At 44.6% G+C, this 15472-nt stretch overlaps 1 protein-coding gene across 1 annotated transcript in view; it reads left to right on the top strand.

Moving 5' to 3' along the window:
- Copa (COPI coat complex subunit alpha) overlaps nt 1-15472 on the top strand; it is a 40866-nt gene that overhangs the window by 21424 nt on the left and 3970 nt on the right. The window contains exons 10-26 of the mRNA XM_032915682.1: nt 569-651; nt 2174-2324; nt 3251-3317; nt 4183-4258; nt 6190-6272; nt 7820-7959; nt 8467-8552; nt 8656-8794; nt 9642-9804; nt 9901-10047; nt 10709-10898; nt 11009-11104; nt 11986-12074; nt 12276-12399; nt 14281-14370; nt 14543-14652; nt 15242-15319. Coding sequence (XP_032771573.1) covers nt 569-651; nt 2174-2324; nt 3251-3317; nt 4183-4258; nt 6190-6272; nt 7820-7959; nt 8467-8552; nt 8656-8794; nt 9642-9804; nt 9901-10047; nt 10709-10898; nt 11009-11104; nt 11986-12074; nt 12276-12399; nt 14281-14370; nt 14543-14652; nt 15242-15319 — 1912 coding nt within the window. The remainder of the gene's footprint in view (nt 1-568; nt 652-2173; nt 2325-3250; nt 3318-4182; nt 4259-6189; nt 6273-7819; nt 7960-8466; nt 8553-8655; nt 8795-9641; nt 9805-9900; nt 10048-10708; nt 10899-11008; nt 11105-11985; nt 12075-12275; nt 12400-14280; nt 14371-14542; nt 14653-15241; nt 15320-15472) is intronic.

Consider the following 15472-nt stretch of genomic DNA (forward strand, 5'->3'; position numbering starts at 1 on the left):
TCCTCTGTCTTCTACACATGCGTGACACACACACACACACACACACACACACACACACACACACACACACACTTTCTCCTCCACATAGAATATTAATATCTGTAAAAGGAAAGGGAAAATTTAGAATATTTCCTTTTCTCCTCAGCATGAAGAGAAATCACGCTATGAAGTGTTACGAAGTTTTAAGACTATGTTGCTTAGTGGTGAAAGTGCTTGCCTATCATGCATGAGGCCCTAAGTGTAATCCCAGCTACTGTGAAAAATATAAACAAGCAAACAACAACAAAAACCCTTAGAGACTCAGATATCAACAATATTTATTAGGTAGAAGTCTCCATGTATTCTTATCTCCTCTGAATTTGAGGATATTTTTCTTCCCTTCATTGTTCAGCTAAAGAGGTAAGAACTGTGAGCTAAAAGTACGGTCAGAGATGAGGAGGGGAAGGAAGCCTTCGACCTGTGTTCCTTGTAGACTTTACACTGGTCCCTAGCTTTGGTCGTGGACACCATTCACTGTCTGTCTCCATCTTAACTAACATTTTTCTCTGTGTACCTTTTGCTTTCCTAGGACTGGGGTTCAGACTTTCCGTAGGGATCATGATCGCTTCTGGGTCCTGGCTGCCCATCCCAACCTTAACCTCTTTGCAGCAGGTAAGGACCATTTCTTCTCACTCCTCGGGTGTAGTTGAAAGTTTGTAAGATTTTAAAGTGATTCTTCATTGGCTTTGTCTCTCATAAGTGGTAATAGGAAGACAAAGAGAAGCATAATTTTCAGAGCCATCTAACGGAAGCTTTCCTCATTTTTATCTCTCTTTTGGGAGACGGTGCTCTTTAGTGCTCTTCACTGCAAAGACCTGTTTAATGTTAAGCTCGTTCTCTCTGATGTGCTTTTAGGAGCTCATAGGAGACTAATATTGAACATTTAGAATTCTGACTGAGAAAGTAGAAGCCAAGTCTTATTCATTCATCTGTCAAATACATAATAAAATATCAGTCCACACTCTGGATGCTGGTGTCAGGGCACTGCATAAAATATTGCGTGTCTTGGTGGGGCTTTAAGGGAGACGTCTGTAAACTGTTAAGTATAGAAAGTGAGGTGTGTTTGACGATGCCTTGAATAAAAAGTCAAGCAAAAGGAGGGTGACAGCAGTGGTGGCCTCCAGGTCTATTGTGAATATTCAGAGAAGTGAGAGTGAGTGAGAGAAGGGAGACTGTGCTGTCACCGGCTGCCTTCCTAGTTTGTGTGAGGTCCCGGGTTAAAGAAGGAGAAAGGCCAGGAGAGAGACAGGAGCTATTTGGAAAAGGTGCTAAAAACTGAGTTTAGGAATGCATTTAGCCGTTGTATTATTCTGTTTTCTATAGCTGTAGCAAAGTACTTCATACTGTGTACTTTTAAAAAAGGGATTTGAGCCGCGCAGTGGTGGCTGATTGAGGATATCCTAGTCTGTAGAGCAATTTCCAGGACAGCCAGGGCTACACAGAGAAAAACCAAAAGGGGGTGGGGACATGGTGGGGGACTGCAGAGATGGCTCAATGGTCAAGAGCACTTGCTACTCTAGCAGAGGACTAGAGCTCTGTCCCAACACCAACATGGTGTCTCACAGCTGCCTGTAACTCTTGTTTCAGGGGATCCTATGCCCTCTTCTGCCCTTCCCAGGCACCAAGCATATACAGTGTGCACATAGAGTGTAGGCATTCACATGTGGATATAAAATCAAAGTAAATAAATCTGAAATTCACCATTTTGGAGGTTGAAAATCCGCTTGTCCTTTGGTAAGGGTTCCTTTGGCTCAGTCACAGCATGACACCGAGCATCATGAAAGGAGTGGTTGGGAGAGAAAGATCACATGACCAGTCAGCAATCCAGAGACAATTCAAGATACTCACTGTATGTCAGCATTCTCCTGACCTGTATCCTAAGAGGACATTCATCCCTGAGTGCTCCTCTAATGACCTACTGACATTTCAGTAAGCCTCATCTCTTAAAGATTCTGCCCCCTCGATATCACACACGGAGCTTCTCCACAGGAAGCTGAGGCACAACCCGTCTCCGAGCCTCCGAGCTGTAACAGATGCCTTTTCCCTTTTAGCATGTGAATGTAATCATCCTTGCCTATCGCCTATTTCTAGCAATCCTTTTTGCCAACAGCTGATTCTCTGTTCTGCTCTCTAGGCCATGATGGTGGGATGATTGTGTTTAAGCTGGAACGGGAGCGCCCAGCCTATGCTGTTCATGGCAATATGCTGCATTATGTGAAGGACCGATTCCTCCGTCAGCTGGATTTCAACAGCTCCAAAGATGTAGCTGTGATGCAGTTGCGGAGGTGAGTCTGACCTCCTCCTCCTTTCCAGATCTTCTCATCTGTTGTCATAACGCCCTGTCCTCAAGCAGGGCTCTTTAAACCAACCTTTTGGACCTAAGCTATCAGATATGGACTCCCTGTAGAGTAAACCTCCTCAGTTTAAATCCCTTTATGATAGATTCAGAGGTGTCTATGGGAAGAATGAGAGGCCCCTTCTTGGGACTACCAGTGACCCCGTGGTGAGGGTATTCCACTGCTGATGCCTGCAAACCGTCTTGCAGATTACAGAAAGTTCTTGGTAGAGAGTAGCCCAATTTATGCCTTTGGGAACCTTGTGGCAGAGAGGGGTGATAGCCTTAAATGACTATAGTACAGAATAATAAGACAATAATGAAGTTTTTAGAAGAGTTGCAGTTTATCATAGCTCTACCTTTACAGCAAAATACCACAACCCGCAAAAGCGGAACTGTGTCTCCGGAACTGTTAACTCAGGCTATGGTAACCCCTGGGATTCCCAGTCAAAGGAGCATTGGAATGCCAGCTGCGGCATTCAGAAACACTCATGGTTGCAAACACTGGCATCTGGGTTGATAACCACCCATAGCTTCACTGCGACAGAAAGATAGGTTTATGGGAACAGTCCCAGGGATAGAAAACAGGCAGAGAAATCATATCATGCTACTCTGTGGTGTCCACTGCAATTATGCGGAGCGGTTTGTACCAGGCGGAAGAACCATCACGGCTCGCCACCTCAGATGACAATGCAACTTCTGTTATGCTTTGTTGTTTGAACGATTAAGTAGTCATTTTAATGAAAAGAGGAAAAATACAATAACTGTATTTCCTTATAAAGAAGTGGTGAGCATACATGTCCTGAGTATGTAGGCGTGGAAGGGATAATTCTCTTCTCTATTCTTACCCCATTCTCTTTCCTCCTCTTTATGTAGTGGTTCTAAGTTCCCTGTGTTCAACATGTCATACAATCCAGCAGAGAACGCCGTGCTGCTGTGCACCGTAAGTAATCGTGGGGTCTCTGCACTCGCTCTCCTTAGTTTTCCTTAGTATTTTACTGCCCTTACTGCCCTCTAAGGACCTCTTAAAATTTCTTTTCCCGGTACTGAAAATTAAACATATGGGCACTTGCTAAGCAAGTTGTCTCGTTTCCTGATAGAGCTATTACTGGGTGTTTCGAAAGAGCTAACACAGTAGACACTCAGAGGCTCAAACTAGATGGCTTCAGTTGTCACAGCCTGTGAGGGTTGTGAGGTGATCAGAAGGAACGTTGGCACCTGTTTGCTGTGCAGAAAAGGCCTTTTCTGTCTGGCTTGGGTGAACTGTGTTAGAAGTGAAGTCAGTCAGTCAGTCAGTCACCCTCAGGGTTGTCAGAGCCCTTCCCGCTTCCTGCCACACAGTTAGCAAAGAAAAAAAAAAACAGTGGCATTCTAACTTTAGGACCCAGGTGGCTGGATGAAAACTGTCCCCTGGATAACTTTTCATATGGAATCTCCTTTAGTGTCTAACACTACCATATTCTCACGATGGTTTTCTTGAATGTCTTCTTGGATCTGTTTTGTTTTCTTTCATCTTTTTAACGTGACAAGTGTAATCAAATGAGACATCAGGTTCATCATCTTTGAATTTGTGGAATAGAGAGAAATCTTGGGTTTTATTCAGATAATATTTACACATTTAGAGGATAAAGAGAAGAGTGCCATCAGTGCTTAGCTGTTTGGCTGAGAGCACCGCAATTCTTACATGTGAAGATCGCTCAGATACCCTCTGGGTGCAGGTAACAGAAGTAGGAGAAATGTCTTTTCTGTCAGGATAAAACAGTATCTTCAGTACCCCCCACTAAACATGTTTCTTCTTTTCCCCACAGAGAGCAAGCAATTTAGAGAATAGTACCTATGATCTGTACACCATCCCCAAAGATGCAGACTCCCAGAATCCTGATGGTAGGTCCTGTTTGTCTCCTCCACGATGCTCCCAGCTCTCCTCATCTGTAGCATCACTTCTTTTCAAGTTTTGCACATCCCGTCCCCAGGCCATGGCTCCATCACTCTTGTCTGTTGGCAGGTGCCGCTGACAGTTGCACCAGAGGCAATTGTGGTGTGAAATATTCATGCTCTGCCTCCATTTTATTACCCCAGCTAGATATATATATTTTATAATTTGGTTATTAGAAACTCTCCATTTTCCCTTTCAGCACAGCATGTTACCCTAGATTATTGTCAGCTGATATGACTTTCACCCTGGTAGTTTCATTTATTTAAAAATGTGGCTCCAGTCTTGCAATGTCTCATCCTGGGAGTGGGGATTTATACTCTTCTATCTATATCCAGATCCGATTTGCTTCCTTTTGCTTGTCAAAAAGATGAGGCTGCTCACAGCCCCATGACCCACCTGGGATCCCAGGATCCAGCTGAGACCCCTGCCTGCCTCTTTCATCACCACCATCCCTTGTTGACATCCTTACTATTAGGACTTGCTGACAGAACATTCTGTGGATGGATTGGAATCTCATTTATGTTCTTTTCAATGCAGTTTTTCTAGTGGGTTTGCAGGCCTTACCCAGCCTGAAGTTTATTCCACAGGCCTTCCCTTTTACTAGTACATTTTGATACTGTATACCTTCCAAAGTTCTGCGAAATATTTTGCTAGTTCTGTTCCCTTTGTGAGTGACAACAGGTCATTATTGTAGTACTCTTGCTTATTTTGATTTTCGGAGAGGATATGTATGTGTATGAGACAGGGTCTCACTATATAACCAGGTTAGCCTAGAACTCATGGTTCCACTTGAATGGAGTTACACATTATGCCAACTCGTTCCAGCCTTATAAGTGTGCTTGGAGTGAGACGGGAGAAGCAGGAGACCTATATATGTGTGGGATCCGTAAGGCAAAGTTTTCCTCACAGAGTAATCAGTTAGGCCATCTTAACTAAACCTGTGATTTGCTGCTGCCCAACCCAGCTTGGGTTTTGTTGTTGTTTTTCCATATCCGTTAACAATTACTAGAACTTCTGTTCTCCATCCTTTGGAGGGATAATAATTATCAAGGTGTGGTCTAGTGGTGAGCACCAGAGAGGAGAAAGCAGAAGCTGGAGTAGTATGGGTTGTGGTATTAACAAAATTAAACAAAATTTTGTTTTGTTAAGTCTTTGGCACTCCAGATATGAGAGAAATACAAAACAGGTCTGGCCAGCATGTTCTGTTCTGTTTTCCACTGCTAAGACAGATAAGACTGTTTCAATGTATTCTTTACAAGTTTCTCAGAGAGTGGAGTATCCATTTCAAAATTCTAATCAGTTGCAAACTGAGGAACAGTTTATAGCTCTCCTCTGGGCGATAATAGTGAATTGACATTCACAGAGCAACAGCTTGATACTGTGTTACCCAGCACTGAGCCTGTCAAGATTTAGCTGGAGTGCTGTGTCCCACCCTGCCCGAGCGGGAGGCCTGCATTAGCATGTTAAAAGCAGCAGAGCAGCTGCGACCTGGGGTTGGGTTCTGTCGCTTCTCCAGCAGTGTAGATAGGAGGTCTTAGACTCTGACAGGCTGCTTGCTGTGCCTCAGCTTGGCTAGGAAGGCTCTGCTCGTTAGCTTGATGGAGTGTGCTGTCTCCCAAGATGGGCAGCATTTCTGCCAGTGTGTGGTGCTGGCTGAGATGCAGCCACTTGGCCTAGAGATAAGAGGCTTGGCAGGGGTGGGGGCTGGGGTTTGGAGAGAAGGATAGGGAAAGTCACTGACAATAGCCTGAGGTTATGGCTGAATTAGTTAGGAAGCAGCTGAACTGGCAAAGCCAAAATGGCAGCTCCATGGCACCTGACTCTGTCACCTGCTAGTGGCTCACCACATGCTCCCACATTTTGGTTTTGTTTTCCTCAGCCCCTGAAGGGAAACGATCCTCGGGCCTGACAGCGGTTTGGGTTGCTCGGAATCGGTTTGCTGTCCTAGATCGAATGCACTCGGTAAGTAGAAACCAGTTCAGGGAGTACAGCAACAGTGGCCCACACTGTAAGATAAAGAACAGTTTCCCTTAGTCTCCAAAGCAGTTGTGATCCTTGGGTACTGGGTCTCTCTCCAGCCCTACTCATAGGCTAACTCCCTTGGGGAGGGAAGGTTGATGATTGGGTGACGTTAGTAGGCCTCTGGCTTCTGCACGTGCAGGAGCTAAAACCTTCAGATTTAAGTATGTGGATTAGATAAGAGGGAGCTTTTCCTCCTTGTCCCACTCCCCTAATAGATTTAGAGAGCCAGATGGTGATACACACTTTTAATCCCTTTGCCTGGGAGGAGAAATGCATACACAATATGCACATACATACATACATACATACATACATACATACATACATACATGTGATAGGCTCAATGCAAGATAAGCAAGGGTCTTCCATTAAAATCTTAACAAAAGCCTAAATTTTGACTATTTTCTTTCTAGTTGAGAAACTGATCTAGGCGAATATTTTATTTGTTTGCTTATTTTTAAGTACAGGGGATTGAATTTGGGGCCTTGTTCATGCAAGGCTTTCATTTTAACTTGTTCATTTTTGTAATTTTGAGGGTCTCACTGTGTCTGGTGAGAAACTGCCTAGACTAGGAATGAACTCACTCTGCAGCCAAGACAGGGCTCAGCCTCCCAAGTGGCTGAGATTACAGGCCTGCGCTATGAGACCCAGCCTTTTAGGATTGCCTTTCTTTTCTTATCTTATGTACATTGGTATTTTCCTTGCACGTATGTCTGTGTAAGGATATTGCATCTGTAGCTGGAGTTACAGACAGTTGTGAGCTGCCATGTGGGTGCTGGGATTTAAACCTGGGTCTTCTGGAAGAACAGCCAGTGCTCTCAGCTGCTGAGCCATTTCTCTAGCACCTCCCCCTTTTAAGGTTTTATTTACTTATGTAATGTATATGAATATACTATAGCTGTCTTCAGAAACACCAGGAGAGGACATCTGACCTCATTACAGATGGTTGTGAGCCACCACATGGTTGTTAGGAATTGAACTCAGGAACTCTGGAAGAGCAGTCAGTGCTCTTAACTGCTGAACCTTTTCTCCAGCTTCTCTCCCCACCCCACCCCCTCTCTCTAAAGGAGAGAGGTTAGAGGTCAATGAGATGTCTTAGTGGGTAAGAACCCTTATCACCAAAGTAGATGACCTAAATTCAGTCCTTAGGTCCCATGTGTAAGAGGAGAGAACTGAGTTCTTCTATTTGTCCTCTGACCCACACACTTGGGCACCATGACATATAATATATGTACCTACACATTCTCAAGCGCACGCAGACACACACACAGACACAGACACAGACACACACAAATAATGAATGAATGAATGAATGAATGAATGAATGAATACTGAGAGGCCCTGGAGAGAGTATTAGTAGTCAACATGATGTATAAATGACTTGGATAAGGGACAAACTTCTTTACTAAAGGAGCAATTGCTGGGGGACATCATTAGTGGTTACCTTATCTATTTACTTCTCATGACTCCACCCATATTCATTTCAGCTTCTGATTAAAAACCTGAAAAATGAGATCACCAAGAAAATCCAGGTGCCCAACTGTGATGAAATCTTCTATGCTGGTACAGGCAACCTCCTGCTTCGGGATGCAGATTCCATCACACTCTTTGACGTCCAGCAGAAGCGGTAACATGGCAGACAAACTTGTAATGAGGGAGAGTGGGGGTCTTTAATAGGGGGGTTTTCTAAGCTTGCCACATGGCCTCGCTGCTGCTTACATTCTCGACTGCGAGGCTGTTTGCGATCCTTTTCCCTTTCCCTGGCTATCCTGCCACTGAGTGCATGCGTTCTAGCAGCGTGGCCAGGGCTACCAGACATTGAGCTATCTTTAAAGAATGGGTTTGGGTCTGGGGATGGGAAGAACACAAAGTTGAATAGCACAGTTCCTGTTCTTAAAGAACTTAGTAAGTCCAGTGGTGAAAATTGATAGAGACAAAGGCCTAATATAGGAGGGAACGGGGAGGCAGAGAGGGAGGAAGAGGAAGTGCAGAGTGTGAACCAAAGCATTTAGCTCCCTGACCTACAGCGTAGGCAGTGTTTCTCTGCATTAATTAAAGATGGAAAAGGCATAGGGTCATAGCTTGAGACAACGCAATTAGGCCCATTCATGATTCCCTTTCTCTTGCTATCCAGAACTCTGGCATCAGTGAAGATTTCCAAGGTGAAATATGTTATCTGGTCGGCAGACATGTCTCATGTTGCACTCCTGGCCAAGCATGGTAAGGCTTCATTATATCCACCGTCTTAGAGGCCACTTCCTCCCTGCCAGTTTACTGCACTCACCCTGTCCAACAGAGCACTCATGCCCTTTGCCTCTTACAGCCATTGTGATCTGTAATCGCAAGCTGGATGCTCTGTGTAACATTCATGAGAACATTCGTGTCAAGAGTGGGGCCTGGGATGAAAGTGGGGTGTTTATCTATACCACAAGCAACCACATCAAATATGCGGTCACCACTGGGTAAGTTAATTATCTGGGACAAGTGGGAGAAGGTGGCTTCTTGCAATCACTGTGCTAACTCAAGAGATTTAACTGCAGTTCTCTGTTAACATTCTTCATAAAAGAGCCAACAGGGTATATATGTACTATAGGTCTCTCTCTCTCTTTCTCTCTCTCTCTCTCTCTCTCTCTCTCTCTCTCTCTCTCTGTCTGTCTGTCTGTCTGTCTGTGCTGACTCAGTGACTCAGGCAGTTTCTCTAAGGTCAGACAACCTGAATTCAAATGGCAGGAGAGAACCAGGTCCTGAGAGTTTTCCTGTAGCCCCCACACACACCTGCATTGTGTACACACATAAAATAGAAAAATTTCAAAATTTAGGGAAACATTGTAAAGGACTGGGGAGGGGCCAGTGAGATAGCTCAGCAGGTTAAAAACAAGGCGTGAGTCTGCCAGCCCGAGTTTGGCCCCAGAGTCCTTGTATGGTGGGCAGAGAGAGCTGAGTGCCCAGAGCTGTCCTCTGACCTCCACAGTTCACTGCAGCATGCAAATCTATACTGCATAATGAATGCTTACATACATAATTATGAGTTTTTTATTTTTGAAGGGAGGCTAGTCATTGGTAGCATGCTTTCCTAGAATGCCCACGGCTCTAGACTCAATAACTCAATCTGCAAAAAAATAAAAAGTTCATAGCATATGTTCTGTCATAGAAAAGAATTAAATCGTTTTGAAACACTTTTTGTCTGTATCAGTGTGTAAGTACCACTTGATGAAAGGAAAATGAGAAAATACTATCTCAACTTTATTCATTTTTACAAGCTGGATTTTCTCCCTTCTGAAAATTGTGCCTTTTATCCCCTCTTCCTAGGGACCATGGGATCATCCGAACTCTGGATTTGCCCATCTATGTCACAAGAGTGAAGGGCAATAACGTATACTGCCTGGACAGGGAGTGTCGTCCTCGGGTGCTCACCATTGACCCCACCGAATTCAAGTTCAAACTGGCCCTGATCAACAGGAAGTATGATGAGGTATGAAGCAAAGCAACCTACGAACATGCTAAAGGGGGCAGTGCTCCTTTCTCCTCAGGAGTAATCTGTTTTCTGCCTACCAACCCGAATGTCTAGGTACTCCACATGGTGAGGAACGCCAAACTAGTAGGCCAGTCGATCATCGCTTACCTCCAGAAGAAGGGTTATCCTGAAGTGGCACTGCATTTTGTAAAGGATGAAAAAACTCGTTTCAGCTTAGCCCTGGAGTGTGGAAACATTGAGGTGAGAGGAATGTGTCATCAGTCCCAGGTAGCTGTAGAGAAAGGGGAGGCTTAGGGCCAGTGTCACCTAACAATGTACTGGAGGCCGGACTACAGAAGGTGCTCTCCTGTGCTTGTATTAGCCAGAGTGGAAGTTTGGAAGTTTTTAGTTTAAATTGAACCATTTTTCTGTTGCTGTTTCCGTTTCTGCATCTTCCTGTCTCCTCTTCTGCCCAGTATTTCCGCTCTTGTTACCATTTTCAAACTGAATTTAAGAAGTTCTAGGACAGCTAGATGGCTAGAAATACAAAGACTCTGCACATTTTCCGTGACGCCTTGGTCTTGCTGGGTGAAGTACTCACGCAGTGTTGAGGCCCAGACATTGCTTCAAGGAGAAAAGGGCTTAGGAATGCTGCTTTTCCAGTCCCATATTCCATCCCTTATTCCTCTGCCCTGCCTGAAACTGCTGTGCAGCCTTAGAGCTAAGGCTCTGGGGAGTCCACAGCCAGTAGGCGATGATACTGTACTAGTGACCTTTGGAGGGTCACACTGGTAGATAGAATTCTCCAGAAAAATAGTGTGAAAGTAGTGATTGCAAGCATGGAGAATTCCTTGGGAAATTTTAGAGACAAATGCTTTGATAAACTTGCCTACATTAAACACTGACCATGGGAATTCTTCAGATTGCTCTAGAGGCAGCCAAAGCTCTGGATGACAAGAACTGCTGGGAGAAGCTGGGAGAAGTGGCCCTGTTACAGGGCAATCACCAGATTGTAGAAATGTGCTATCAGCGCACCAAAAACTTTGACAAGCTCTCCTTCCTGTACCTTATTACTGGCAACCTGGAGAAGCTTCGAAAGATGATGAAGATTGGTGAGCTCTCGCTTGGGAAGTGTGGGGCTTGTAGGGAAGGAGGAAGGTAAATAGAGGAGGGAGATCTTTTGAGAGAAGGCCTAAGTAGGTTTCTCATTGACTTGATGCAGCTGAGATCCGAAAGGACATGAGTGGCCATTATCAGAATGCCCTGTACCTGGGTGATGTGTCAGAGAGAGTGCGAATCCTGAAGAACTGTGGGCAGAGTAAGTATTTATCGAGGACTTCCTGTCCTTTGAGACCTTTGGGAGGATTTTCTGGAAGTTGCCTTGTATTATTGGACTCTGTGTGTGTGTGTTTCTGTTTCTGTCTGTCTGTCTGTCTGTCTGTCTGTGTTTTCCTTGCATTTACTGTATTTCTGGGATTGAACTCAGACTGAGTTAGCTCCTCAGATTTCTTCTCTTTTACCTTTTTAAAATCCATCTTGTTGACATATTTCTTGGGCTGTTTCAGAGGATTGCCACATTTGTGGTGTCTATTGCTCCTTTCCAAGTTATATTTTAAAACAAACAACTAAGGGAACGCTCCCAACAGATTGTGTCCTCTGACCTCCACATGTGTACTGTGAGACTCACACACAATAAATACACAAAACTTTTAATAAATAAAACAAACATCCCTCACAGGTAGAGTGTGCTTAGCTTTTGTTCAGTGTGTGTAAAGCTGCAGTCAGAGTATTCTCAGGACTACAGACACACAGAGACCCAACAGGAGAAGAATTCATTTCCACATTCATGGGTGTGGGCATTCCTTGGGTCTTTGCTTCCCTTTGTCTGAGAAACAGTATCATCTTGCCATGTTACCTTGGCCATCACAAAGTTCACAATAGCTCCTTCAGAACAGGTTAACAAGATGACACCCAAAACAGAGTCCACAGTTACTGCAAGCCAATCTCGGGTGTGACATTCCATCAACTCTGACATATTCTGTCCATTAGAGGCTGATTAACCCCCACAGCCTACTCTTATGGTTGGGTATTAGTATGCATTTGAACCCTAGGAGCTAGGGGTCACCCCTTCCTCAGGAGTCTACCAAGTTAACATTCTCTTGGAAATGTACCCATACCACAAACTTGTGTTTTCTGTAGAATCCCTGGCCTACCTCACAGCTGCTACACATGGCTTAGATGAGGAGGCTGAGAGCCTGAAGGAGACATTTGACCCTGAGAAGGAGACAGTGAGTATTTACACAGATGTTTCTGATAACAGGATCCATTCCCATCTTGGGATAATTTAAAATAATAAATTTTACTCTACCACCTAATTACCAGAGTTGGGACTGGGAAGGGGAGATAAGTTGAGAGGAAACAGCGTAACCCTTTGTGTGTGATTCATGAAAGCTATTCATGTTTAACATTTTCATTATTCCATCCCTCAGATTCCAGACATTGATCCTAATGCCAAGCTGCTTCAGCCACCAGCACCTATCATGCCATTGGATACCAATTGGCCCTTATTGACTGTGTCCAAAGGGTTCTTTGAGGGCTCCATTGCAAGCAAGGGTGAGTGCCCATTACTCCTATATGGGTTTTAAACGTTGTTTTATAGAAAACTATCCTAACTGGGTCTGACTTGTACTCAGTGGATTGCTTACTTAGCATGTACAAAACTCTGGATTCAATCCACAGCATTATATACATAATTGACCAACTCCTGTGATACCAGCTAAAGAGATGGTGGTAAGAAATCAAAAACTCAAGGTCATCCTTGGTTTCATAGTCAGTTTTTGGACAGCTTGGACTATGTGGGACTATTTTTTTTTTTTTTTTCTATTCTTTTTTTTCGGAGCTGGGGACCAAACCCAGGGCCTTGTGCTTGCTAGGCAAGCGCTCTACCACTGAGCCAAATCCCCAACCCCTGGGACTATTTCTTAAAAACAAACAAAAAGGGGACTGGACAGATGGCTCAGCAGTTAAGAGCACTGGCTGCTCTTCCAAAGAACCCAGTTCAATTCCCAGCAGCCACATGGCAACTCACAACTGTCTGTAGTTCCAGTTCCAGGGGATCTGAATCCACCACACCTGGGAGGCTGACCACAATTCTACATTTAAAAAGAAAAAAAAAATGTTTACCAGCTTCTCCTGTTCTTCTTTCCGTGTGAAGTTTCACAGAGCACTAAAATGGTAGCCAATGCTAGGACGTCTCCAAACTGAGGAAAGTTTTTGAGATCTTTTTAAAGAGAACTTGAGCTCAACCTAGCACATACCTGTATTCTCAGCAGTTAGAAAGTTGAAACAGGAGGAAAAACATTCAAAGCCATCACAGAGCAGTAACTAGTTTAAGGTCTGGCCGGCCCATGTGAAACCCTTCCTCTGCTCTCTAGCCCCTGCCACAAGAAAGAAAGATAGAATGACGGCAAGTGAGCGTCTGCACTGCACCGACAGCTCCAACGCTCGGTGTCTCTAGCTCACCTCACATGCAGGCATCTCCACTTTGTGTTTTCCTTTTCGCCACATGCTTCTCCCCAGCACCCAAGCCCCCGTTTGCTTGGATCTTCCTGCTGGTTCACATCCAAGCAAGAGCCTAAGCCAAGTTCAATCATTTTGTGTCTGGCCCTGCTCTATCCTCGCCTCCTGGACCCACCATGTCTTCATTCTCTGCACGGACTATAGTAATAGTCACTTAGTAAAGTTTTCACAAAGAAACTCTAAGAGTGGGCAGCCAAGGACAGCCAGGTTTTGGTAACAGGGAGGTAGTTCTTTCCTACCTCAACAGGGATTTAAGCCAGAGCCTTATGCATACTAGAAAAGCTCTCTACCACTGCCACTGCACACACACACACACCCCTCTGGCTATCTCTCTCTGTGGAGACTGTTTCAAGTTAGCATAACTTATATGACAAAACCAATAACTCATAGTATGTGGATGGGAACTTTGGAGATGGCTCCGTCAGTAAAATGACTACCATGCAAACATGAGGGTCTGAGTTTGGATCCCCAGCACCAGAAGTGGAGTCACACACAGGCGAGCACACACACACACACACACACATACACACACACACACACACACACACACACACACACAAATACACAGAGCAGAACAAGACAGAACCTTGGGGTGTTGGGGATTTAGCTCAGTGGTAGAGCGCTTGCCTAGCAAGCGCAAAGCCCTGGGTTCGGTCCTCAGCTCCGGAAAAAAAAAAAAAAAAAAAAAAAAAGACAGAACCTTGGCAGTTATTTTTGTCTTTGCTTGAAGTTTGTTTTGAGATTTAACAACACACTAAAGCATATTTACTGACATCCACAGTTAGCAATTTCTAAGTAGACAGCACATATTTCTGAGGACACAACTTCTGAAAGCACATACCTTGCCTGTAGAGGCGATCAGTCGCACTTGAGACTTCTAAGCTCTGAGAAGTTCCCTCTGTCTTCCCATGGTAGGGAAGGGAGGCGCGTTGGCTGCCGACATTGACATCGACACTGTTGGTACTGAAGGCTGGGGAGAGGACGCAGAGCTGCAGCTGGACGAAGGTCAGAGTGTGTCCTAGGACTGTGCTGAGGGGTTTGGCGCCCTGGGGAGGAGTTACCTGTGGAGCGAGCAGTCTACAAGTCTCTAATTCATGGAGCCAGCGGGACCTAGTATTTTGTCTTTGGAGGCAGATGTTCCCACCTAAGTCTGTTTGATCATGGCTTGTCCTTACAGATGGGTTTGTGGAGGCTCCGGAAGGTTTGGGAGAGGATGCTCTTGGCAAGGGACAAGAGGAAGGAGGTGGCTGGGATGTAGAAGAAGATTTGGAGCTCCCACCTGAGCTGGTACGTGAAGTTCCTTCTCCTTTCCACCACCCCTGTAAAAAGTAGGTGGGTCTCTTTCCTCTCTCTCCTCTTCTCTTCTCCTCCTCCTTCTCCTCCTCCTCCTCCTCCTTCTCTTCTCCCCCCCTACTCCTCCCCTCCTTACTCCTCCCCTCTTCCCCCCCACACCTCATAGTGTGTCTATCCTGAAGTCCACAAAAGAGGGGGTTCCAGCATTTGAAAGAGGAATGTGTTTAATATCTAAACGGCATCTTGTGGAATGTCATTTTGGTCTTGGGGAGATGGCTCAAGCCAAGGTTAGCATCTAAATGTTGTATCTTGAGTTTATCAGAACACAGTACTTGAATGGCTATTTAAATGTCTTAATTTGGGGCCTGGGAACATAGCTCAGTTGGTAGGATGCTTTCTTAGCATACACAAAGCCCTTGATTTGATCCCACTATATGTAAATCAGGCATGGTGACAAAAGACTATATAGTCCTAGCACTTTAGGTAGAGACAGGAGGATTCAATCCTTGTTACAGAGTGAGTTTCAGACTCTGTCAAACTCTTATTTAAACAAATAAAGCCTTAATTTTCTTTTTCCTTCTAGGATGTACCCTCTGGGGTTTCCGGTGGTGCTGAAGACGGGTTCTTTGTGCCCCCAACCAAGGGAACAAGCCCAACTCAAGTAAGCAGGAAAACACAATTACACAGAGATGAGTGCTTCTGGGCTGGTTAATATTTGATTGCTATGTAAAAATATTGGTTACTTTTAATAGATATGGAGAAGAATTAGAAAGAGAAAGGAAATTTTTCATTTGGCTTATGTTTTCTATTTCTT

This window comes from Rattus rattus, chromosome 10 (assembly GCF_011064425.1).
Source record: "Rattus rattus isolate New Zealand chromosome 10, Rrattus_CSIRO_v1, whole genome shotgun sequence".
NCBI classification, from domain to species: Eukaryota; Metazoa; Chordata; class Mammalia; order Rodentia; family Muridae; genus Rattus; species Rattus rattus.